Consider the following 13,556-nt stretch of genomic DNA (forward strand, 5'->3'; position numbering starts at 1 on the left):
GGGTTTCGAACGAGAACTCATCTCTTACAAAGGGATTTCATTTTTTTGAACTTATTTGAACTCCATACTTTTTGTGTGTTCAAAATGCACCATTCAAAGGCACATCACAAAATTTCAACAATTTCTGACTTCATTTGGTATTCTTAGTGCATTTACTTTTTTTTTTGAGCTAGTTGACCCTGAAATTGAAAAGCATTACAAATGAACTCTGAAAATGTTGAAAGTTGGGATGCTATCATCATTTCACCCACATAGCATGTGTTAAAAAGTTGAGAGGGATACGACAAAAACTGGATGCACTTCGTGTACAAAACGGACAATCTCTCTCGAAGTATCAGCGTTTCGAACGAGAACTCATATCTTACAAAGGGATTTCATTTTTTTAACTTATTTGAACTCCACACATTTTGTGTGTTCAAAATGCACCATTCAAAGGCACATCACAAAATTTCAAAAATTTCTGACTTCATTTGGTATTCTTCGTGCATTTACTTATTTTTTTTGAGCTAGTTGACCCTGAAATTGAAAAGCACTACAAATGAACTCTGAAAATGTTGAAAGTTGGCATGCTATCATCATTTCACCCACATAGCATGTGTTAAAAAGTTAAGAGGGCTACGACAAAAACTGGATGCACTTCGTGTACAAAACGGACAATCTCTCTCGAAGTATTAGCGTTTCGAACGAGAACTCATCTCTTACAAAGGTTTATTAAAATTCTTTTTGCGTATTTGAGAATTTGACAAAACTATGAAAATGAAAAGTGTTTGAAATTTAGTACATTCCATACATGCATTACATAAAAGGTTTAATACATTATTACATTATTGCATCAATATTCCTATCTATTATTTCTGTTTTCTTCTGGGTCATAGCCATGGAGAATTTTCATCATTCAGTAGGATGCTTGGGTCAGTTTTCACTTTGAAGGGCGGAATTTCATGAAACTTATTATAATCTTCTGACATGTCTGTCTTGTCATCTACTCCCACGATGTTTCTTTTCCCTAAAAGAACTATGTGGCGTTTTGGCTCATCGAACGATATCTTCTTTTGCTGATTTCTTTTTCTCGTTTTTGTAGACATGTCCTTCACATAGAAAACCTGAGCAACATCATTGGCTAGGACAAATGGTTCATCCATGTACGCAAGATTGTTGAGATCCACTGTTGTCATGCCGTACTTTTGGTCTACAACCACCCCACCTCCTGTCAGCTTCACCCATTTGCACTGAAACAAAGGGATCTTAAAAGTAGGTCCATAGTCAAGTTCCCATATCTCCTCTATGTAACCGTAATATGTTTCCAAACAGTGCCCATTCTCGTCTGTTGCATCAAAGCGGACACCACTATTTTGGTTGGTGCTCTTTTGATCTCCAACAGTGTCGTCATTCATGAGATGTGTCTGCAACCAACTGCCGAAAGTCTTCTCGTGTTCCCCTTTAATCCAAGAGTCAGCCTTCCCCGGGTTTTCGGAGCGTAGAATATTCTTGTGTCTCACGATATACGGAGCCACCACGGTGGAATTATGTAGAACTGTGTAGTGTGCTTGAGAGAAAGAATGCTCGTCCACACATACTTTTGCTTTCCTTCCTAGTGTGCCTTTTCCTGTCAGCCTACCCTCATACCGAGATTCAGGAACACCAATCGGCTTAAGGTCAGGAAGAAAGTCCACACAAAACTCAATGACCTCCTCTGTTCCATAGCCCTTGGAGATGCTTCCTTCTAGCCTAGCACGGTTACGAACATATTTCTTTAAGACTTCCATGAACCTCTCAAAGGGGAACATATTGTATAGAAACACATGACCGAGAATTCTAATCTCTTCGACTAGGTGAACTAGGAGGTGTGTCATTATATTGAAGAAGGATGGCGGGAACAACAACTCAAAGCTGACCCGACATTGGACCACATCAATCTGTAACCCTGATAGACTTTCTCGATCGATTACCTTCTGAGAAATTGCATTGAGCAATGCACATACCTTCACAATTGCCAGGCGAACATTTTCCGGTAGAATTCCCCTCAATGCAACCGGAAGCAATTGCGTCATAAGCACGTGGCAGTCATGAGACTTTAGGTTTTGGAATTTTTTGTCTTTCATATTTACGATTCCCTTTATATTCGACGAGAAGCCAGTCGGGACCTTGATACTGAAAAGGACTTCAAAGAAGATTTCCTTCTCTTCCTTAGTAAGAGCGTAGCTGGCACGCCCTTGAAACTGCCCTGGATGCATGCCATCTCTTCCTTTATGACGTCCCTGGTCCTCCCGTGCTTCCGGTGTATCTTTTGACTTCCCATACAAGCCCAGGAAGCCTAGAATATTCACGCAGAGATTCTTCGTCAGGTGCATCACGTCGATTGCTGAGCGGACCTCATGGACTTCCCAGTAGGGTAGCTCCCAAAATATAGATTTCTTCTTCCACATGGGTACGCGCTTATCAAGGCCGTTAGGAACAGGTTGGCTGCCATGACTCTTTCCAAAGATTACTTTTAAATCTTTGACCATATCAAATACTTCAGCACCAGTACGGATGACAGGCTTCCCCCGGGGTTCTGCCTTGCCATTGAAATGCTTTCCTTTTTTCTTTAAGGGATGCTTGGGCGGAAGAAAACGACGATTGTACGGGTACACATTCTTCCTACATTTGTCCAGATATATACTTTCTGTCTCATCCAAATAGTGCGTGCATGCATTGTATCCCTTGTTTGACCGTCCTGAAATGTTACTAAGAGCAGGCCAATCATTGATGGTTACGGAAAGCAACGCTCGAAGGTCAAATTCCTCTTGTTTGTGCTCGTCCCACACACGTACACCTGGTTCGGCCCACAGCTGTAAAAGTTCATCAACTAATGGCCTTAGGTACACATCAATATCGTTGCCGGGTTGCTTTGGACCTTGGATAAGCACTGGCATCATAATGAACTTCCGCTTCATGCACAACCAAGGAGGAAGGTTGTAGATACATAGAGTAACGGGCCAGGTGCTGTGACTGCAACTCTGCTCCCCAAAAGGATTCATGCCATCTGTACTCAGACCTAACCATAAGTTCCTTGCGTCAGCTGCAAATCTCGGGAACTCTCTCTCGATTTTTCTCCACTACCGACCATCAGCGGTGTGCCTCAACTTATCGTCTTTCATACGATCTTCCATGTGCCATCGCAACAACTTCGCATGATCTTTATTTCTGAACAGACGTTTCAACCGTGGTATTATAGGAGCATACCACATCACCTTGGCAGGAACCCTCTTCCTGGGTGGCTCGCCCTCAATATCACCAGGGTCATCTTTTCTTATCTTATACCGCAATGCAGTGCATACCGGGCATTTATCCATATTCTCGTACTTCTCACCGCGGTAGAGGATGCAGTCATTAGGGCATGCATGTATCTTCTGCACGTCTAATCCTAGAGGGCAGACAAGCTTCTTTGCTTCGTACGTGGTGGCGGGCAATTCGTTCTTTCTTGGAAGCATCTTCTTCAATAGTACCAGCAACTTTTCGAATGACGAGTCAGTCACACCGGTCTCTGCCTTCCACTTCAGCAATTCCAGTGTGCTACCCAACTTCTTCTGGCCATCTTCATAAGTTGGGTACAACAATTTGTTGTGGTCCTGTAACATCTGCTCGAACTGCAACCTCTCCTTTTCTGTGTCGCAACCTCGCCGTGCATCAGAAATGACCCGGCCAAGATCATCAACGGGCTCATCTGGTTCCCGTTCTTTATCCTGATCTTCTTCTTCATTGTCTTCCATTGCGGTATCAGCATACTCAGGGAACATAGATCGGTAGTTGTCATCATCGTTCTCTTCTTCTTCATCGTCGTCTTCCATCATAACCCCTCTTTCTCCGTGCTTGGTCCAAACATTATAGACCGACATAAAACCGGACCGAAGCAGGTGGCTCTGAATGACTCTTGATGAAGTGTAATCCTTCTCATTCCGACATTCAACACATGGACAAAACATAAAGCCACCACCATGCTTGTTCGCATCGGCTGCATCTCGAAAAGAATGCACGCCTTCTCTGTAAGCGGCTGTGCGTCGATCACCGTACGTTCATGGATGGCTCATCTGCGTTATACGACAGTATATCAAATACAACCACGATCCTAAAAATTAGTACCGCACGGTCTAAACGAGGAAATATAGTTGTTAACATTTTAGAATAAGTAGAAATAAAGAGGAAGATGTTTAAGCGTGGCTCATGCATCTCATACCGTAGTTGTGTTCGGTGAACTGAAGCGGCATCGCTCTAACACACATTTCAATAATCACCTCTAGTGCATGAAAAAAAAATTGAGAGATAGCACACACCCACACTCTTCCATCCAAGAAAAATGCAAGGAAGAGGGGAGAGGGGGGTTGTGCTATATATAGGCACAGGACTTTAGTCCCGGTTTGAGACACAAACCAGGACTAAAGGTGGCGCACATGCGGGCTGCACACCGTGTAGCCCTTTATTTTCGGTTTGGGACACAAACCGGGACTAAAGGCTCCTTACGGAACGAGACCAAAGCCTCGTGGGAGGCAATGTGATTTGGGACGACGTGGCCGGGCCTTTAGTTCCGGACCAGAGGCAGGCCGGGACTAAAGGATCCAGGCCAAAGGCCCATTTTCCACTAGTGATAGAGAATAATTAGTTGCAGACGCCTCCATGCCGCCCTACCAACCAACTGATGCAGCGCGAATATAGGTGCCCCTGTCCCGTTGCTCTAATTTCCTCTCCAAAGATTCTCCAGGTTCCTTGGGATTAGTTGTAAGTAACTTGAGATCTTGGTCTCTGACTAATAACTAAACACATGCATGCACACTGTCGCTTCTAGATGCATGCATGCATTCGTCAATATGGCAAGATTAATCTTTGCATGTGAGATACTCCCTTCGTTTTAAAATATAACCCTTTCTAAATATTTTACTATTAAAGTGTAGATTTACTAATTTCGTCCATTTGTAGTTTTACATTGAAATGTACTCCCTCTGTAAACTAATATAAGAGTGTTTAGATTATTAAATTAGTATTCTAAATGCTTTTATATTAATTTACGGAGGGAGTATAAACTCACTTATATTTAAAAACGGAGGGAATACATGTATGGATGGTTCCTGTTGAGTTATAAGGAGGTTCTTTCCTTTCTAAATATAGGTTGTTTTGAACATTTCATTGTAGTGAGTGAACAAATACACTAAAAGGTGTCGATATATATTTGATTAAATAAACATCTTATATTCGTGAACGGAGGGAGTATTACATAATATATGCACTTCATGCATGGATGTTTTCCTAGATATTACTCCCTCCGTCCTAAAATAAGTGACTCAAAAATGATTCAACTTTACATTAATTTAGTGTAAAATAGAGTCATTTTTAAGTCACTTATCTTGGGACGGGATAAGTACAACGTTGCCGTATACGCATGAACAATGTAGATTCAGAGGTTCTCTGACCGTTTTGTGTTGTTTTAGCTGGATCATGGCAATCAATCTCGTTCATAAACATTCCCGGTGATTTCCTCTAAACATTGCCGGTCCTACACCAAGATTGTGTTGTTTCAGCTGGATCACGCCATCAATCTTGTTCATAAACATTCCCCGTATCTTCCTCTGACCATTGCAAGTCGTGTACCAAAACGAAGTTCAGCACGTATGGGGCCTACTACGAGACAGTTTCAGGCCCCAAAACTAAACGTCGCACTCCCAGCCCGGGCGCTAGCACTGCGTACCACTACGGGCAGTCGCCGTGCTACTAGAAGTAGCAGCCGCAGCAGCAGCACCGGCGGCAGCACGGCCACCGCCACTCCATCCATCCACGGTAGCCTCCATAGCCCCGTGCAACGGCCGGCGCGCAGAGACCACGCCATAGCCCTGCCGCGACCATCAATGGCCAAGACAAGAAGATACAGGCGCAGCGGCAGCTTTCTGGCGCCCGACGCGACGGCAGCCGGCCGGCCGGCCGGACGGCGACGATTAATGCATGCATAAACCAGCCGAACAAGGAGGCCGCGCAGCTCACGGGGCGGGACGTGCGTACAGAGCCTGCCTGCCTTTCCACCCGTAGCTGCATGCGCTGTTCCTCCCCAGCCTTTCCCCTCCAACACACACACGCTGCAGGTGATCGATGCTGGAGTAATACGTATAGGCCACAGGCTAGCTCATAGCCCGGGCAGTCCTCTTGCGCTGCATGGGGGGCTCCTGCGCCTCGATCCTCCCAGCCAGCCCCCAGCATGGTGAAACCTCTGCGTGCACCCCGTGGTTAATGCACCTACGTTGATGACATCAATACCCCTGCCTTAGTGCTAGCGATCAATCACGTGCCTGTACGTAGTCACATTGGGCGTTGTTGCGAGCTTGAAGAAGAAGGTGGAGTAGACAGGCTAGGCGTCCGTCAGCCTGGCTCCACTAGCTAGCCCGTCGACGGCGAAAGCTCAGACGGCCATAGCCCGTGATTAAAAATGGCAGCAGAAACAATGATCGACAGATTAGTGCTGGTGGTCGATGGCGAAAACTCGGACGGCCACACCATCATCATGACAGAGATATTAGTTGGTTTGTTAGTTGGGGTCCTCAATCACATGGCTCGATCTACTGCCTACTATTCTACTGGCCGAGTGACCCGGCGAGATGCGGTGCACCTTCATCATCGTCTTCAGCCACGGTGGCCCGGGACGGGCATGGTGCAGAGCGCGGTGACCGGATCGAGGCGACTGGTTTTACCAAGTATGGGGTCAAGCCAACCTCGTGCCTGCTGCCGCTGGCTCTGCGGCTCTGCGCAAGGCTGCGCGTCCATGCCATGCGTGCGTCGATGCATCCATGGTCCGGCGCGGGGGCCACCGGCGGGGCCGGGGTGGCGTGCGGGCAAGGCCCTCAAGGTGGTGACCAGGGACACGGGCAGGCGCAGGCCTGTAGCGGCACAGTACCGTACGGGGTAGAGCACGCCGCGTGTGTGTGGCTACGTACGCGTCACGTCCAACTTTCCCAGCTCCGGCAGGCACCGGTCACGGATCGGTGGTCGACCGGAGAAGGCCAGCCGGCCGGCCGGCAGGCAGGCAGAGGCAGGTCTTTCACGTTGCGTGACGGGGTCGGCTACCGCCGGTACGGCACGGCAAAGGCGGGGGACGGTCCACGCACGCACGGCTGCCGGACGGCGACCACACGCGCGCGCGCGCCGCCCGGGCGCGACCGCCCTACGTGCGGTGCGGCGCAGCGCGGCGCAGCGGCCACCAGCGGCTGACGATGTGCACTTGCCGTGCGCGCGCGCAAAAGGAAATAAAACACTGTGCGTGCGTGCGTGCGTGTGTGCATAGGCTCACCTCACTGTGCGTGTGTTCCAATCGAATCGCTTCCTCCCTATTTTACATCCGAGGAGCAGCAACTTGTGTCGCGGTCCCAACTCAGAATATTTCCTGAGTAGTAATTCCTGCATAATTATAGAGTAACCCAACGCGACGACTCATTTTATCTGCACGTGTTCCGTTTGAAATAAACGAACATAAATATTAAATTAACACGCGGAAGCAAACGGATACATATTCGTTTTTGGTTTGCTTTTCGATCCATTTCTGACCCGATTTTACGCCACTTTTGCGGCCAAATGAACAAGCGCGGACGATCGTGGCGCGTGTCCTTGTCCGCCATGGCCCGCCCGTGACATACACTTCTCTTTTTTTATTCCCCTACCCTAAAACTCCGCCAGCACACCCTGCTCCTCTCCCTTCTCCTCTGTAGCTGCCTCCACCACGGCCGTGTAGTTGTCGAATACGACCGTGTGCTCGCCCATATTTTCTCGACGCCACGAGTTGTCCAACCCTCCATCCCGCCTTTAGCGCAACCGGCGGCCGGATTCAGAGCAGATCTAGCCTGATTTGTGCGCGGCAAGACACTAGAGTCCGCGGATTTGTGCGTTGCGAGCCACTAGAGTCCCCATTGTGCCATGTACTGGCCGTTTGCAGTTTCGCACAGCCCCGTCAACGTCCCCAAGCCACATGCATGTACTGACTCCGCTCGGATCTACCCCGTCGACCGTTCGGCAAATACACCAACGACCGTCGTTGCGGCTCGGTGCTGGCCCCAATGCTCGTCCGCGCACCGATGTCGCTTATAAAGTGCGACGATTGTCCATTGAAGGTCGTGTACAGCGTCTTTACAACGCTGGAACACCCCGGACGAGTGTTTGTCAAATGCAAAAATGAAGGGGTACTTGCTAGTTTAGCTTCGGTTGCGATTTCGAATTCGGTTTGTTTTGCTTATCAAATATTTATTGTGTAGTATGGATGCAACTTTTGATTTTGAAATGAAAAATACATCGACGTACTGATAGCACGTAATTTAATAGATGCTCGTGCACTTTTTGTTAGAGTAGACGGTAGATGGTGAGAGTAGATATACAGAAGCAATGTATAATTCTTTAGACACGAAGAAAAATGCAACAACGAATGCATCGAGAAGGCTCTAATCCAACTTACGAGAGCAGTTATAAAAATTAGATATATTTTGAAATGCCTTCTTATAGTTTTTGTTTTCCTTGATCTTGCTATTCTAGCCTAGATTTGATAAATATATTTCAATGTATCATAAAATATTTGGTGAAAAAATAAAACAAAAAATATATGCGGACGAAGATGCTGTCCTTGAGCGTCCGACCGATACAAATTCAAATTCAGAAGAGCACGATTTCATTATCATCCTAAACGAACGAAATTCGAATAAAACAGACATTCGGACTGTCGTGTATTGAAGTTGGTAAAAGGATTTTCTAGAGACATGAAAACAGGAGTGCAGGAAAAACTGTGGCCGGATAAGATGCGTGACAAAATACTAACCGGCCATTTGTGGAGAATGCCATGCCCCTGCCCGGCAACCGGAACCACTCCACTACGCCCCAAGTCACTCGGACTCGGACACTCAAGGCCACATCATATGGACGACAGACACGCCCAGAGACAGATGAGAGGAGACAGGAGCAAGGGACAGGTCAACGAGCAATTAATGGGAACCACAGGCCTGTAACCAGACAGCCCCATCACCCATGTGATGCTTGTCTCGATGCTACTTACATCATTAACACACCTACAAAGTAATCAGTGCACTCCCTGATCAATAATCAGCGCCAAATACCCGACATGATTCACTGCACTCCCCACACACGTTTTACCTAATCAGTCTTGCTAAATCTAAATGCTCTGCACTTTGGAGCATGTGTACTACCACGGTGATGAAATCGGTAGAAAATTGAGTGATTGAGCCGTCGGTAGAGCACAAGATATCACTAACACATGGGAGATTAACGGTAAGTACTGAGATGCGTGATTAACAGTTGATTGTACTACAACGGTGCACTGGCAGCTATACTGCTATAGTAGTAGTAGTAGGCTAGGTCAATGCATGCATGCGCTAGCTAGGAGTAATTATCAAGGGGTTAACGTCGGCACGAGATGGCCGGAGGAGAGGTTTGTGTCCAGCCTGCCGGCCGCCGGTGTTGACTCGGGGAGGAGGAGGAGGAGGACGACGTCGGCCGGTCAGAAGAGGTCGAAGCGCTTCGTGTCCGGCTTGCGCGACGCCGGCGTCTTGCATGACTGCGACCGGTGCAGCGGGGCGCTGGGGACGACGGGCGGCCTGGACGACCGGAGCAGCGCCAAGTTGAGGCTCTTGAAGAAGGGGTGCGCCTTCACGTCGGCGGCGCCGTGGCGGGACCCGAGGCGGGCGGCGGGGTCCTTGGTGAGCAGGCGCGCGATGAGGTCCCGCGCCGCCGCGGTGTCGGCGTGGCAGCCGGCGCCGGAGGAGGTGGGGAAGGTGAGCGGGGCGCGCACGATGTTGCGGAGCGTGTCCTCGTTGGTGGCGCCGGCGAACGGGGTGCGGCCGTGGAGGAGCTCGTAGAGGAACACGCCGTAGGCCCACCAGTCCACGGCGGCTCCGTGCGCGCCCCCGCCGGCCACCTCCGGGGCGACGTACTCGTGCGTGCCGACGAACGAGCACGACCGCGCTGACACAGGCTCCGCCACGAACCGCGGGGGGGACGCCGCGCACCGGCGACGGTGCCTCCGCCGCTTGAAACGTATCGGGAAGCATGACACGTTCTCCGGCACTTCCTCTTCATCGTTGGGGACGGCGGGCTGGAGCGACGGCGACGACGTGGACTCGAGCGACAGGTCGAAGTCGGTGAGCATGATGTGTCCGTCGGCGCGTATCAGCACGTTCTCCGGCTTGAGGTCGCGGTAGACGATGCCCATCATGTGCAGGTACTCGAGCGCCAGGAGCACCTCGGCGGCGTAGAAGCGCGCGGAGGGGAGCGGGAAGCGGCGGGAGGGCATGCGGTGGCGGAGGGAGTGGAGGTCGCCGCCGGGGCAGAACTCCATGACGACGCAGGAGAAGCGCGGGGCGGCGTCGAAGTCGGCGAAGAGCGTGGGGAGGAACGGGTGGTCGAGCAGCCGCAGGATGCGCCTCTCGGCGGCCGCGCGCTCCAGCTTGTGTTTCTTGGCCACGGCGCGGCGGTCCACCACCTTCATCGCGTAGAGGCACGCGGACGCCGAGGTCCGGAGGCGGCAGAGGTAGACCGTGCCGATGTCGCCGCCGCCGACGCGCCGGACCAGCTTGAAGTCCGCGGGGCCGAGCGGCGTCGCCGGGGAGGAGGCCGAGAGCGCGCGGATGGCCGCCCACGCCGCGTCGCTGGACCGGTGCGGCCGGAACGCCACGGACGGGCGCGGGGAGCCGCAGGCGGCGGTAGCCGCAGCCGCCGCCGCCATGGCGGCCGACGGGGTGCAGTCGAAGGAGAGCCGCGAGAGGCTGGAGCACCGCGCGACGCTGCCGGCGCTGCTGGCCGAGCTCAGGCTCGAGTTGGGCGCCCCCGTCGACGACGCCGTCTCCAGGTCCGACAACCCCTCCTCCGCCACCACCGGCATCCCCTCCGCCTCCCCCTCCTCCTCCCTCGCCGGCGGCTTTCTGAGAAGCGGAGCACGCGCTGCAGCCACCATGAAAGCACGAACGCTGCAGCGACCTCTCTCCTCACGCACAGGCACAGTGACACGACGACAGAAGCTTCTTCTGCTCTTCACTTCACTCTGCTAGTGCGCGGGCGCTGCTGGACTCCCTTGGACGGTTGCTGGGGGGGAAGTCTCCGGGCGTTTTATACCAACGGCGACGAGCGCGCGCGGGCCCGCAGGTCAGCGCCAAACACACGATACGATCCTGCTCGCACGGCACGGTGGTCTGCCACGTCAGCGTACCATGGCCCATTGTTGCCAGATGGAGCGAGACAGCCACCCACTGTACGCTGGACGTGGCTCGCTCACTCCTACTCGTATATGGACATACGATTTACTTATGGAAAAATCTAACTAACGGCGCCGCATCTAGGCAGCACCGTCCGGCCGCTGAGCAAGCATACAATACGATTCTCATCGTAATGCATGCGTGCATGCATGCAATGATTCATCTCTAAATAATCAAAATTCAAAAACTTTTATCTCTTAAATCGTTAATTCGATCGATGATCCGTTTTTGCCGGTGACTTTGTTTCGACGAAATCTTCAAAACTAGATCCCATATTGATATGTTTCGACAACTTTATTTTTACTCGTACTTACCACATTTGTTTCACTTATTTGTCATATTAATAAGTACTTACTTCTTTGATAAAAAATAAATTAATCGTCATATTTTTTTAAAAATTGCATATAAATATGATATCTCGACATAATCATACTAACAAACACAAACAACTTTTTATAGGCGATTACACGCGAAAATATGACAACTCAACATATTTAAAATCGATGACCATAAGAAATCTTTTTTGATCATCGTTTGTAATATGTCAACTCGGCATTGTTAAACTAACAAGCACACAAAATAGTTTTCTGACAAAGTTGTATGTAAATACGACATGTTAGCATATTTAAATTGACAAACACAACCTATTACATGCTTTTTTATATCATTCATAATATAAACTGCTACAAGGCTTTATACGAAACAATATTAAAAAGTGGCAATTAAGTTATTTTTCTCACACAAGTGGTTAATAATATGGCAAGTGAGGTCAAAAAATGTGGCAAGTATGAACCGGAAAAATAATTGGCAGAACATGTCGACATGAGATCTAGTTTCGAAGAACTCGTCGCAAGAAAGTCAATGGTGAAAACAGATCATCGATTGACTTTACGGTTTTGTAGATAAAACTTTTTGAATTTCAAACATCAAAGAGAATTGTTGCGTTGTATGCTTTTTTCTTGGGCTGCCAGCCTGCCATTGCATGTTGCTCTTTTTATACTTCTTGCAATGAATGCGTGCACATAATTTATGTTCATGCATGTGGCTACTTTTCATGACAATTAAGCATGCATGTGGCTACTTTTCATGGCAATTAAGCATGCATGTGGCTACTTTTCATGGCAATTAAGCATGCATGTGGCTACTTTTTATGGCAATTAAGTATGCACGTGGCTACTTTTCATGGCAATTTGCCAATTAGCAGACGTGGTACAACCGTCGCACCGAAAGACATCAGTGCGGCGCCGCTGTGTAGTCCTGTTCTTTACTTATTTTGTTTCGTGCGTATTTTTATTTTTAAAAAGACTTATATTTAGGAACGAAGAGAATACGTATTATCTACGTATGTGGAATCGTGGATCCCTCACGGGGTTCATGGGTCCAATTTGCACCGTTGGTGGCACGGCACGACTCCAAGCTTTTGGAGATTGGAAATCAACGTTGTCATCGGGAATAAGCCGTGTCTGTCCCGTGCATCATCGGAACGGCTCGGAGGCCCATGTTACCCTCCCGAGAGGCGGCACGCGGCGAGCCGTGTCCAGCAAAAAACACCTTTGTACTAGTACATTTTTCCAACACTGAAATGGTGACACCCCCCCACTCACATGGTGCTTCACATCGTACACCAGCAGCGGCCGAGTGGCCGGGATCGATGTGACCACCCACATATCGCACATGAGTTTTGGTTGCCAGCCGTGCAAGCAATTATTCAAGGCGTGGAATTGCACGTATGCAGGCCTTGGCCTCCACCGCGTGCCATTAGATTGTTGCACATGTTTTTGTTAGAATTAATTATGGGATTAGGAACTGCCGACGGTTGTCTTTTGACAACAGTCGCGACAGTGGCTCGCATCCTTTGCTGTGGACGTCTATTGAGAAGCGTCCCTTGGCATTGTATATATATCAGCAGTCTCATCAATAAAGATTAAGGATTCTTATTATCACTTTCGTTTTCATCTTCGAACACGTTATCAGCACGCTCTAACCGGCAGCACATAGGAGACGACGACAACAAGGCCGCGATGCTCTTTGGCACGGTTGACGCCCCTTGCATTGACGTCGCTCCTGCCGGCGTGACTTCTTTCGACCAGGGCGTGGCAACCATTCCCGCCCCCCGGCATCATCAGCGCCGAGCACGGGGATGACACCGTCTAAGCAAATCTTGGCATCCGATGCATGCTCCTATACAAGGGAAAATTGATCAAGAATACGTATTTTGATTTAGTTCTTTCCATGATTATTCGAGGAAATAACCAACTAATCGCTGGCTGCATTTTAAGAATGGATCAATCGTAC

At 49.3% G+C, this 13,556-nt stretch overlaps 1 protein-coding gene across 1 annotated transcript; it reads right to left on the reverse strand.

The window, feature by feature from the left end:
- Positions 1-9,276: 9,276 nt before the first annotated feature.
- Positions 9,277-11,209, reverse strand: LOC123398078 (protein kinase PINOID-like). The gene has a single exon (XM_045092584.1). It carries the CDS (start codon positions 10,961-10,963, stop codon positions 9,512-9,514), a length of 1,452 nt encoding a protein of 483 aa, XP_044948519.1. The 5' UTR covers positions 10,964-11,209; the 3' UTR covers positions 9,277-9,511.
- Positions 11,210-13,556: the final 2,347 nt, after the last annotated feature.

This window comes from Hordeum vulgare, chromosome 5H (assembly GCF_904849725.1).
Source record: "Hordeum vulgare subsp. vulgare chromosome 5H, MorexV3_pseudomolecules_assembly, whole genome shotgun sequence".
In the NCBI taxonomy this organism is placed as follows: Eukaryota; Viridiplantae; Streptophyta; class Magnoliopsida; order Poales; family Poaceae; genus Hordeum; species Hordeum vulgare.

Excerpts from the sequence above, each read along its gene's own strand:
- LOC123398078 (XM_045092584.1), bottom strand. The coding sequence starts at position 10,963 with ATGGTGGCTGCAGCGCGTGCTCCGCTTCTCAGAAAGCCGCCGGCGAGG.